At 29.9% G+C, this 13433-nt stretch overlaps 1 protein-coding gene across 1 annotated transcript; it reads left to right on the top strand.

The window, feature by feature from the left end:
• Nucleotides 1-7556: 7556 nt before the first annotated feature.
• LOC114166533 (uncharacterized) lies at nucleotides 7557-8559 on the top strand. The gene is made up of 2 exons (XM_028051283.2): nucleotides 7557-7735; nucleotides 7997-8559. Exons 1-2 carry the CDS (start codon nucleotides 7638-7640, stop codon nucleotides 8265-8267), a joined length of 369 nt encoding a protein of 122 aa, XP_027907084.1. The 5' UTR covers nucleotides 7557-7637; the 3' UTR covers nucleotides 8268-8559.
• Nucleotides 8560-13433: the final 4874 nt, after the last annotated feature.

The raw sequence follows: 13433 nt of genomic DNA on the forward strand, positions 1-13433 counted from the left end.
GTAGTACAATTATCTCGGCTAAAAATCATTAAATATGTAATAACTCACTAAAATTAATAAGATTTTTAAAAGTTGAATAACAACTATTAATTCATTAAGAAATTTCTTGCCTCACGTTTGCACTGCTACTATTGTTAGAAGAAACGTTAGAAAAATTCAACACCAATAGATTAAAAGTATTTCAAATAAGAAAGTCAAGCATCGCTTTCAATTTAAAATCTTAATACTAAAAAGAAACATTATCGATCGACAAAATTCGTGGAATTATCAAAATTCGTAAATAAATCAAAATTATCAATAATAAAATTTTGTCAAAACTCACGATTAAGCTCAACTCACCTTTGAAGAGAACTCTTAAGAATCTAAGAATGAGTTGAAAATCCAAATTAAGTAGAAATGAGAAACTTGAGTGGCATATAAAAAAAACCCACAAGCAATAAGTCTTAAACTTTTGATTTAAAGGTAATTTTATGTTATCTTATATAACTTGTTCATAACTCACTTATGTTGAATCTCACTAAGTTATGTTTATTCATGTAGAAAAGTTTTAAGAGAAACACATAGAATAAATACATTTTAAAACCAATGTTATTTTATGTTCACTCATTTCTTTGAAACTTATTGTTTAAGTTTGGTTTAAATAAGCCCTTCAAGTTTAGTTTAACCCAAAGGATGTATAGAAGAAAAATATAAAAAAATAAAAAATAGTAAGGAGCTACCAAAGTACTTGTGAGATGAGGCTATGAAAGCAGCTACTTACATCTTGAACCGATGTCCATAAAAAAGGTTGAAAGGAGTGATTATAAAAAAGCATGGTCGAAAAACAAACCTAGCCTAAGTCATTATAGAGTGTTTGACTTGACCTATTATAAACATGTTTTTAATCAATTAAGGAGAAAGCTTGATGACAAAGGAGAGGAGATGACATTGTTAGGATATCATCAAACTAGAGGCTACAAGTTGCTTAATCTGACTAGTAAGCAAATTTTGTATGTAGAGATGTCATATTTCGTGAATCAAGAAGATAAGATTGGAAGTCAAGTTCAAATGATGGATGCAATTTTGTTTTCATAGATTTCAAGAATGCTAAAAGTGAGCAGAATAAAAAATTTGATTTAGCAAGAGGCATAATTATATCTTCTATTTATATAAGATTTCAAAGGAACAATCAAATTATTAGCAGGTTCAAAGGTTTCAAATTGAAACTAGATGTAAATGTCAATGAAGATGGTGATATTCTTCTTTATTTACTAAGTGAAATGAAATATGCTAAACGCTTTGACTCAAGTTTGTCTCTTGTTTTATCTGCATTGAACATTAAATTTCTCATTAAAGTAATATCAAATATTCCAAAGTCAAATTATTTGTAATTTTTAAAGGTATTTTTCTCCACATTAACATGAAATAAGTGTCCTGAAAAGGAATGTAAACTAGTAATTTTAGCCTTTGCATTGAGTTGATGTGTGAACTTGAGATGATTAACTTGGGAGCCTTGTCTTATTTCTTGGGTTCCAAATTTATTAAAGTGATTTGATGAATAATAATGCATCAACATCAATATGTAATAGAAACACTAAAGAGATTTAACATCATGAATTGTAATTTAACATTCACTCCATCAAAATTTAGTTTAGTTCTCAAGAAGAAACAGAGTGATAAATATTTTGACCAAATATAATATACAAATTATTAGTTCATTATGATATCTTTATCACATAAGATCTGATATCAGGCTTGCTTTTGGTTTTATATCTTGATACATGTTTGAAACCTACTATATTTCATCTTCTCACCACTAAAAGAATTTTGAGATGTATTAAGGGACAATTGAGGTATGTATTTTTTTTCTATAATAATAAATCAAGGGAGGAGATGAAAGGCTTTGGCTATATCAATACAAACCATGATTTATATTCTTCATCAAAAGAGCATTGATATTGTGGAGTTCAAAGAAGGAACCCTCAGTGGTCTTCTCAACTTGTGAAGTTGAGTACATAATTGTTGTTATATATGTGTGCTTGTTAGATAATATGGTTGGAAAAACTTTTGCAAGAGGTAAGGGTAAAAAAGATAGAAAGTGTTAAAAAGTGGACTTTAAGCCTAACTCAATCCTACAAAACTAATTTGTAAGGTGAGGTTTGCTACCCGCTATTGAGAGATTTTTTGTTTATTGAAACTACCATGATATTCGTTATGGGCCACTCATTAATGTATAATTTTATACTTGATATGTATATGTCTCGACGTGAGAGGGTTTGTTAGAAGTATAACATTGACTAGATATAAGACCAATTTATGGTATAAAAAAGGATGCAAACTTCACCTTATAAGTCAGTTTTGTAAGGTTGAGTGAGACTTAAATTCCATTTCTTAATAGAAGCTTGAAGTTACTCATCAACCTTATATCTATTATTAGTTTATCAATGAACCTTGTAATAGATGAGAGAAGCAAGAACATTGAGACAAAGTTTAATTATCCGATAGATAAACTAAATTGCATAAGATTGAAGTTGATATAGTATTGTATTCATAATCAAATTGTCAATGGTTTAGCTAAACCAATAAAAGAAGAGCAATATTGATTTCTAATTGATCAATTTTGTAAAGCATAATTAAGAGCATGTCTTGACTTCGTTATTTTATTTGTTTTCTGGTTTCATTCCTGATTATATAAATATTGTTTCTTTTAAATAAATACAAGCATTTTTTTACATTCTAATACTATGAAATTTGTTGTTTGCGTTGGAATTTATATACAACAAATAGGTTTATAGCGATATAAAAGTAAAAAAAAAACTCAAAAACTTATTCTTTTAAGTTTTGAATTAAATATAATATGATATTATTTTATACAAATGATTACCACATATTAACAAAAAGTTATATAATATTTATACCCTTTAAATTATCCAATATTGTAATTTATATTGATGAGTGATTATCCTAAAATACAAAGGGATAAGTTAATCAATACACTGATATGACTGATATCATTGTATAATTCTTAACCTCGAATTATGAAAGAGACAAACAATCTATAATTATTAATTATTAAATTTTGATGGACATATATTATAAAAAAAAAATATCATTCTCGGTAATTCGAGTTTACTAATGGATTACTGATGATAAAAAATAGTCAATAAAATGGTCGTCGATAAATTTTACCGACAAATCGTGAAATTCTTTAGTAGTGATTGGCCTCCTCGATAAATATTGCCATTTTCTTCCTTATCTCCTTAACTCCTCCTTTTCCTCTTCCTCTTCCTCCTCCTTTTCCTCCCCCTTTAATTTTGATCGCCACACTTGACAAGCCACCACCACTGCCACCAAGCCACCACATCCTCCTCATTCTCATTCTCCTCCTCCTAGTTCCCTTTTTCTTCTCTTCTACTCATCCATCTTTTCTAAATCTCATCACAATTAGCAAAATATTTCCCGCTTATTTACTTGATGAATTTACCAATATTTATCAGTAATAGGAATCATAAATTCCCAACGAACTTGACCATTAAATGTTAAATTAGATAAGTCTAATATATGGTAACCAAGAGGGGGTGTGGAGGAGGGGTGAATTGGTATTTCAAGATTTTTTGTATTTTGAAAGATTCTTGAAATTCTTTTCAATCTTTATCAGATTTGTTAATCAATTAACCTTTGCTATTATAATGGATTACTTCCAACAATTAAGAATCACAAGAAAGATAAAGAGAAAGAGAGAAGGCCACAATTTTTATACTGGTTTGATTCAAGATGAATCTATATCTAATTTCTCCTAAGCAATCAAAGCTTAGAATATTTCCTCTAAATTAATAGAGTACCAAGAATTACAAGATCACCTAAATAATTCTAGATTCTATTGACACAAAGAACTTATTCAGTAATAAAGAACTCTCCCTAAGTGCAATGCTTCACACAATTGCAACTAAACATTCACCTACACAGTGAATAACGATGTAAAGAAATGTAATTCAAAAAGAAGTGGAACGAGTACATCTATTGTTGTGAATAAATCATAATTGGTCCCTAATGCCAAGCTTGATCTCCCAAGATTAAATCCATCCTTAATCTCTATGAACACCCAATAGAGTAATCTCTTAAGAACTTAAGAATTCTCTTTTCTCAATCTTTCAATTTAGGTTTTTGATTTTGTGTTTAAAAAGGAAGTCTAATGGTGAGATTAAAGGATTAGGATATTTATCTAATCGATTATCATGATGGAATTTTTATTGCAGTGACTACAGTGCATATTATAATTGATTAGATAAGTTGCTAATCCATTAAGGAATTAACACTTATATTTATATAATTCAGGATTGGATTAGTTGATCTATGTAGTTCTAGGCTTGACTTCATTGACCCTAAGCAAGCACTATCTATTCAAATGAAAGATTAAGCTTATTACTAATGGTAGTGCTTAAACATGTTAGTTTTGTACATCATCAAAACTTCATTTGAGTGAGTAAGTTCTCCTTTTCAACATCAAATATTTCTCGATAATACAAATTCTAATTTATCGATGAACTTGGCACTTAAATATATTTCCAATATAAATATTCATTAGTAATACAAATTCTAATTTATCGACAAATTTTACTAATAAATTTTATCGACAAATTTGTTATTAATGGAAGTATCTACAAATAATTTAAATTTAGGTTTATCAACAAATTTATTTTCTTCAAACTCATCTATAAATACAAAAAATTATACTAACAAAAAATTATACTAGCGAATGTTCATAAAGGTTATCAAAATAAAACTAACATATAATATTTGAATACCAAGTCTCTAAAATATTAAAAATACTAAATATCCTAAAACTACAAAAAAAAATCTTTAATTAAAAATTGATTTTAGAAAAAAAAATAATTAGTCAACATACAAATTTATAAACTAAAAATTAGTAATATTTAAAATAATTTTTATTATAAATAAAAAAATTATAATTGATTTGTGAATTATATTCTAAATTGGTTTGTGAATTAGACATTATATATAATAAATTTGGTCATAGACACATTGATATCAATACTGACGTGTGGTAGTGTCCTCTTATGTGTCACATCATGAAATCTGAGACATTACAAAATAATTTTGTAAAATAATTAAAAAGAAAATTTCAAACTAACATGTAAGATGACTTTAACACTATTTATAAAATATTAAAGAAACAACATAATTAAATCAAATTTTTCAAAAATTAAAACTTAAATCGAAACATAAACAAAAATAAAACCTACCAAGCATTTTTTAAGAAAAAAGTAATCGAATCTAAATATTTTAAGGAAAGTTTTAGTAATTATATATGCTTTTTATTTCTTTTAAGAAGAAGTGACCATAAAAAAATATGTTTCACCCCAAATGGAATTGTTTAATCTTTCATGCTGTGTTACTCTGCACAGCAAGCTCCATCCTTCAAGAAAATTGTCATTATTCTGACAACCATTTATTGTTTCTGTCTTTTTTAGTTTGCAGTATCTTTTGTGATTTCCTGGAATAAATATTACTTCAAAGACATCCACCAATATTAATAATATTTATTTATTATTTTCATTTCTATTTCTTTTTATATTTGTTTATATATTAATATTATTAATTAATTAGCGTCAACTTTTAAAATTAAGACGCATTTTCCGTAGATAGAATGTCCCACCTAAATATATTCTTCATAGTACCAGGCCTGATATAGTATATTATTTTAATTAATTTTTAAATTGACAACATATTAAAATTCTTTTAAAACTAAACTATATTTTTTTGACTCTATTTCAATTTCAAGGACAACCAACTAATATAAGATGATATTCATTTAAGAACATTTTGTTAATTACACTTTTTATTTTAATAAAATGAATGGCAGATTTAATGATAATTAATTAAGAGTAATGAAATTTACTAATTTATATTTATAAATGTATAAAAAATAATTATTAAATAATTCTGAATTCATCGTGATAATATTGAAAAACGATCAAATATCATTTAATTATTGCTTTTATATATATATATATATATATATATATATATATATATATATATATATATATATATATATATATATATATATATATATATATATATATACGGATCATCTAAATTTAAGACTTAAATTTGATATTTTCTATAAATGTAAATTGATATAATTTATTAAACAAATCTCATATTTACCGTTATAATACTAAATCCTATAAGAAAACTACATTTTGTACTATTTTATTAATAAAATGAACTTATATGTACACTAAATTTGTAAGAAATAAAAAATACAAAAGAAATGTTATTTGTAAAATAGTATGAATAAATAATTATAGAAAAAAAAGTGGAAACACAAATACAGGAATCTATAGAATTCTTTTTAATAAAAATCATTTTTTCCCACTTTTCTCCAAAGTGTAGAATAACCTTGTATGGACTAGTTAAGAGAAGAAAAGAAAAGAAAATGATAATCAAATAATATCAACTAGAATGATTATTGTATTTGAGTAGTAATAAAACCTCTATTTATTCCATTTTAGATGACTAAATAACAACAATTAGAATAATTTACTTAATCACTGAGTTAACAACTGAATAATAGTTGAATTCTCACTTAATATCTAAACACAATATTATATGATGATTTTGTTAACTTTAAAATAAATTTTCATAATTAGTAAACACTTTCTTATAGTAAGATTTTACTGAAAAGGAAAATAATCAAACTTTAAAATCCAGCAGTATATGATATATATATATATATATATATATATATATATATATATATATATATATATATATATATATATATATATATATATATATATATATATTTTAAACATCAGCAACACGAGCAAGTATGATTCATTGTTTCTATTTTTGGTACACTTTCACTGTTGAAAAGTGATTTTATTAATGAAACATATTTAGCAAAAGAAAACCTCTTAAGACATGTCCTTTTGTACAAAACACTGGTCTGAGAATATTGCATAGATTGGAGGGTTTCGCCTTTGTCACCATAGACTTCACGAATCTTTGATTCCTCAGCGTGGCTCTCATGGCTACCACCTTTCATACCCAACCTTTCTATTTTATATCCAAATTCCAAAACCCACCCACCGGACAAGAACTGTTCCAAAACAAAAACAAACACACTGACGCAGACACCTTCTCACAACAATAAACAACATTAAAAGAAAAAAAAAGAAAACTAGTGTGTCATTTAATACCACTACACTGTTTACAAGGACAGAAAATCATCACACAAAGAAAAAAGAATATGTAAATATATACATAAGTAAGAAACAGTAATCAAGCAACCTCAGCCACAGGACAGAACACTATGTCTTTTCCTCTCTCTCTCTTTCTTTTTTTAAGGTTCTCTCTCTTGGTTCCCTGCCTCAACTGAAAACGACTGCAAGTAACCTGTGGTCTCCTTCTATTTTATTTATTTATTTATTTTTATATAATTTAACAATAAACATCCTTATTATTTATTAAATTATTAATAATATTGATACACCGACTTCATCATCAAACAAACTCACCCTCTTCTTTCTCTATATAAACACCCTTTCTTTCTCTCTATCTTCTGCTTCACTTTTATCTATCTCTCTCTCTTCCAAATTTTGCATCTTTCTCTCTCACTCACACCAACCATGGTGGACCTTCAAACCGTTTGCTGCATGTGTGGTGACGTTGGCTTCCCTGACAAGCTTTTCCGCTGCAGCAAATGTCGTCACCGATTCCAACACTCGTATGTGTGCTCTCTCAGATTCTCTCTTCTTCGATCATCATCATCCAACACCATACATGCATCATCTTTCTTTATCATCATGTCATCAAAAGGGATACCTCTAATTTCATGACAGTTACATGTAACTGCATCACTTCTTTATCTGATTCTCTGATTCTCATTCTCACCATCATGCATATATATATATATATGAACATGTACATAGTCATCAAACACATACATGCACTGTTAATTCTTGTAACTTGATCAATCTTTGTATAGGTATTGTAGCAACTACTACCGGGAAATGGTTGAGATTGAGATATGCGATTGGTGTCAAAGTGAGAGGAGAAACTACACAAGACATCATGGTAATTCGAAGAAATCGGTGGCCGGAAGTCACAGCGGAGGGACGAGTCGATCGGAATATTCCGGTGAGAAGATCAAGCAGCATGAGGAGAGTGGTTCGAGCTTGGAGAAGGGGAAGGGTCCTGCTCCTTCACCAAGACCCTCCACACGAAGGTACAAGCTTCTCAAGGATGTAATGTGTTGAAAAAGGAAACAAGAAACAAAGACATCCTTAAGCGGCAAGAGAATAGAGTATATATACTATCAGTGTTTCTTAGGCTTCTCAAAAGGGTTTAATAATCTAGTTTAGTAATAAGTTTATAAAAATAGTAGTAGTAGTAGCTTTGTAAACACTTTGCTTATGCGTGTTCTCTACTTGTTTTTTCGTTATATAATAAGTGTCCCTTTTGTGAATAGAAGAAGAAGCACGAAGCTTCAAGTTGAATGTATTAGCAGTCACAAAAATCTACTTATATATGATGTTAGTTTCGACTCAATTATTGTTTCTGCAGAAAAACACAAACACAGATTCTAGTATTTTTTCATGCATGTGCATCCTTCTCTTATACATGTTTTCTGATGTAATGCATGGTACATATGAAGAAGTAGCTTTCAGTGCATGACATTTGGAACTTGTGAAGTGATGGAGAAATTATATATTTTATGGAATCCAAATTCCAGACGGAAAGGTTTAATTAAGTTGACACATTGGACATATACACGTACAAGAACTTATTAAGTACTCTCTGGACTGAGACACCAGAAAAAGAAAGTAAAAAGAAAGTAAAAAAAAGAAGTGATTTTTTAATAAATATAGAAATTCCCGAAGTAATTTAAGAAAGAAAATTGATTTAATCTGGATAAGGGATATCCATAGATGTGAAAGAGAGTTTTGACTATGGTAATAGGGTTGAATTGAAACACCTATTTGCTTAGTTAGTCTAAATTGAATGCACTGGTTTTCCTTTTGGGAGAAGAATTCAGAGTACCTGAAATCTGCAAACTTTTGCAGATTCATTGAAGACCCTTTAATTGCTAGGCCCTCTCTATTATTGGCCATGTCAAAAGAAGATCAAGGGTCTCCATTTCAAAGTGGAGAACTCGTACCTTCAAAGTTTTTTTTTTTTTTTTTCTTTGATGATATATTATGTCACTGTTGAACATCTGTAAATATGGTAGCCATACTTGCAGGCTAGAACTTTTTGGATTTTGTTTTACTAATATTTGGAAGATAAAAGAAGAAAAAAAAAAGTGTGATGATTCATGAAGTTAGTGATGAATAGAACTGGGTCTCGTTATTTTGTGGTGGTTGTTTTTAGACCATACATTTTGATCACGATAATATTTCCTTACAAGTTTGGACAGTACTGAGTAGGAGTTTATGAGAAAAATATCTCCAAAGTACACACAAGTTGATAAGGCTTTTGTATCCACTGTGTCTGTTTTGACTATTTACTAAAAAACAAGAAATTATCGTCATCGTATACGTTCCTTAAACTATGTTTCTCTATGTTATCTTCTCAGTTTCCCCACCCATATGAATTACTGTTCAACTATATGTCCATCTAAAATATCTGAATATATACACACTTTTAAACATTAAAGTTTTTCAACCAAATTCTTGAAATATAGTAAAAGAAGAGAAACAAATGTTGTTTGAACAGGACATTTTGTCACTCACTTGTCTTTATTATTTTCGCATCTTACTAAAACTTTTGAATTTTTTACGTATTGTTTTACTATCATATATTTAGGCTTTGATGAAAGTCATTAAATAATGTGCGTTTATATTATATATTTTTTATCAACAATTATTTTACGTACATAGTTGTAATTGATGTTGATGCATGATTATTAAAGTTATTTAGTCCTAATAAGTCTTTGCACAAGCTTTTGTAATGAACAGAAGTTCTTTGAGAAGAGAACTTAATAATTAACTGTTAAAGTTATTCATAATTTTTCATCTAAAGCAAACTTTTTAAACTCTTAAACATTATGATTGAATGATAGTTTTTATTTATTTGAAAACTTTATACAATTTTTCATTGTAAATTGATAGAAAATAAAGTTGAAGAAGTGCGAGGGTAAAACTTAATAGCTACGAACAATTCATGTAGATCTTTATTTGACGACCATAATATGTACAAGTTTGCACCAGTTTTTAAATATTTGGTAGATTCCTATATGAAATAATTATCATGAATTACATTAAAACATGAGTAATGCTAAACAAATAAAATTTCTTTATCCAATAATAAATAAAATAAAATAAAATTTTTACTAGCAATAATACGAGGGAAGATAATAAAAATATTATTACTAAAGAAATCTGAATATTACAATTTTTGTGCTTCTTTAATTTATACTCTCTAATTTTGATCCTTTAATTTTTATAATTAAAGTCTTTAAAATTAAAAATTTATAATTTTTATCTAATAATTTATTTTTTTCATTTGAATATATATATATATATATATATATATATATCATGTATATTTATGTTATAGAAATAAAAAAAAAGTCAAAATTTTAATGTTGAACCAAATTTTGGATATTTTAAAATCCGAAACTAGAATTATAAATATTATAGTTGTGAACCAAGAATTAAATCAGATTAAACCATAAATTACCAAAATAATTATTTAAAAATGTATTTTTATGGTGTGTAATATTTATTTTTGTTTCAAAATTTTAGTTAGAATTGGAGAGGGAGAAGGAACAGTATACTTACAGTAACCTTAAGAAGAATTTGTGTGGTAGAAGCATGACTTATATATTTAGTTGTGTGTGAGCTTTTGGTTTGAACACTATTTACATAGTTGAATTTATTCAAAAGATAAACGTATAAGAATGAATAACAATACTGTGTCTATATCAATCTAAAATAGTCTATGAACAAAAACAGGATCAAATTTATATCATTGACAAAACATATATTTTTGTTAGTTTGCATCCATAACTTACAAATAGAATAATATTACTTAACAGGAGATTAAATTAAAGTAATTAAGTGAGAATCTGATTTTAAAAACATAGGTTTGAAGCGACTACCTAGGTACATTTAAGTGAGTTGGTCGTATTAGGGAACAACCTACATGCATCCTAGGAAAGGTCGCCATAATGTTCTGACAATGGTGACGGTTTTCTTAAGTATATCGAGGAAGAAACAGCGTTTTAAGTCTTCTCTGTATCACCGACGATTTTGCCTTGAAATGTTAAATTATGGTGGACACGGTTATGTTATTGCAGCATGTTTCAACCACGTAATTGGAGGTAGCCTTACACAATAGATAAGAGTAGTAGAAAACTTAATCGTCTTGCTTCTCTGCACTCCAATCATAGCAACTTACATAAATTGCTGATAACATGCAAAAGTGAAAATTATGATTTCTTTTATGCTAGAGTCATGTCATGGTAAGTAACTCATACCTAATTTTCTTGGAAACAAAACCATGGAGGAACTTTCATTTATGCTCTCGTGAAGATAATTTATGTATATAAAAAATATCTAATTTTGGTTGAAAAATTTGATTCAAAACAACATCAAATAAAATTTATTTTTTATTTCAAGTGAACATTTTAAATTAATTAACTTTTGAGAGAAAAATAATAGTATGTTTGGATGAAACAATTCAAGAGACTAATTTATTTATTTGGAGAATTTGAAATTCTTTTATCTTGTGTTTGGACGAAGTATTTCAACAATGCTGAGAAATTGAAATGTTGAAATGCATTGTATTTGAATTGCTTGCAACTAAATTTTCTTTATTTTCTAAATAACTTGTTTGGATAAAGAAATTAAAATAACTTACATTTCAATTTCTTGTTTAGATAAAATAATTCAATTTCTTGTGTGATAAAATTTCATTTTAGGTTTAATTATGTTTTGAGTTCATGATAAATTTGGAAACGGGCTCGACGATCCAAATGGGTTAGGCCGACCCAACGACTAGCCGGGCCAAGAAACCCAAACGGGATAGGTTGGGTCGGCCCGACGATCCAAACAAGCCTGACCAGCCTGACAGCCCATACGGGTCGGTTATGCTGGTTAAGTTCGTTGACCCAACTCGTCTAGGTCGTTGGCCCGGCTTGGCCCCACTAGGTCATCGGGCCCGCCTGATCGATATGGGTTGTTGGACCTGTTTGTGTCATCAGGCACACTTGGCAAGTCTGTGTCGTTGGGCCGACTCGACCTAGCAAGATCGTCGGGTCGATCGGTATCGCTTGGGTCGTCGAACTGGTCGGGCCCGTCTAGGTCATTGGGTCGATCGGGCTAGACTAGGTCATCAGGTCGGTCGAGCCCGACTAGGTCATTGGGCTGGTCAGGCTTGTCAGGTCAACAGGTCGGTTGGGTTGTTGGACCTACTCGACACGTCTGGGTCGTCAGGCCCGCCCGACACCTCGAGGTCGGGCTGGCCCGCCAAACCTGTGTGGGTCGTTGGGCTCACACGTCTTGCTTGCGCCATCGGACTCGCTGACCCGTCGTCCTTGTCAGGTCGATTCAACCCGTCTTTGTCTTCAAGCCAACCCGACTTGTTTGGGTTGTCAATCCCATTTAGGTCGTCGAGCTCGCTCATATCGTTTATGTCGTCGAGCCAGCCTAATCTGTTTGGGTCCTTGGGCCAACTCGACACATCTTGGTCACCAGGCCCGTCGGGCGGTGTGGGTTGTCGAGCTTGAATGGCCTGTTTGAGTTGTCAAGTCCGCGGTGTCATCAGGTCACCCCGGTCCATCTAGGTCTTTAAGCTGCTTCGATCCGTCTATATGTCTAGTCAGCCCAACTTGTCATGGTTGTCGGGTTTGTTGGGTCCGATTGGGGTTGAGAGTGTGAGGTTGAGTGACAAGTCTTCTAATTTAGCTAATTGAAATACTTCAAAAAAAATGCATGCATTTTAAATGCTTTTTAATTTCTCTATCCAAACAAAGCTTTTCATTACAAAGAATTTCAAATTCTTCAAATAAATAAATCACCCTCTTGAATTGCCTCATCCAAACACACCATTAAGGAAAATGACATGTTTGGATGAGAAAATTAAAAAAAAATGAAATTGAATAATTTTAAGAAAGTATTTCAAATAACTAAAATAGTACAATTTGAAATTCACTCAAAAAAGAAAGAAATTGAAAATTTTCAAGTTGTGGAATTGCTCATTGGTTAGAACAAGAAAAGTCTATAGGTCCAAAAAATCGAGTCGAGCTGGGCAAAAGGTCGAGATGAGTCGGTTCGAATCAAAGGTCAAGTTAGGTCTAGCCAGGCCAAAGCTCAAGCCGGACCGAGTTGGAAACAAAGGTCGAGCCGGACCGACCTAGGTCGAGCTAGACTTGGAAGAATCGAAGGACAAGTCGAGTCGGACAAATGTCAAGATAGGTC

The sequence above is a fragment of the Vigna unguiculata genome, chromosome 10, assembly GCF_037176805.1.
Source record: "Vigna unguiculata cultivar grain cowpea cultivar isolate G323 ecotype 2 chromosome 10, ASM3717680v1, whole genome shotgun sequence".
NCBI lineage: Eukaryota > Viridiplantae > Streptophyta > Magnoliopsida > Fabales > Fabaceae > Vigna > Vigna unguiculata.

What these genes read in the sequence shown, in the direction of transcription:
- LOC114166533 (XM_028051283.2), top strand. Translation starts at nt 7,638, where the DNA reads ATGGTGGACCTTCAAACCGTTTGCTGCATGTGTGGTGACGTTGGCTTC. An exon ending in CGTCACCGATTCCAACACTC is followed by an intron (nt 7,736 to 7,996) that starts GTATGTGTGCTC and finishes ATCTTTGTATAG; the next exon opens with GTATTGTAGCAACTACTACC.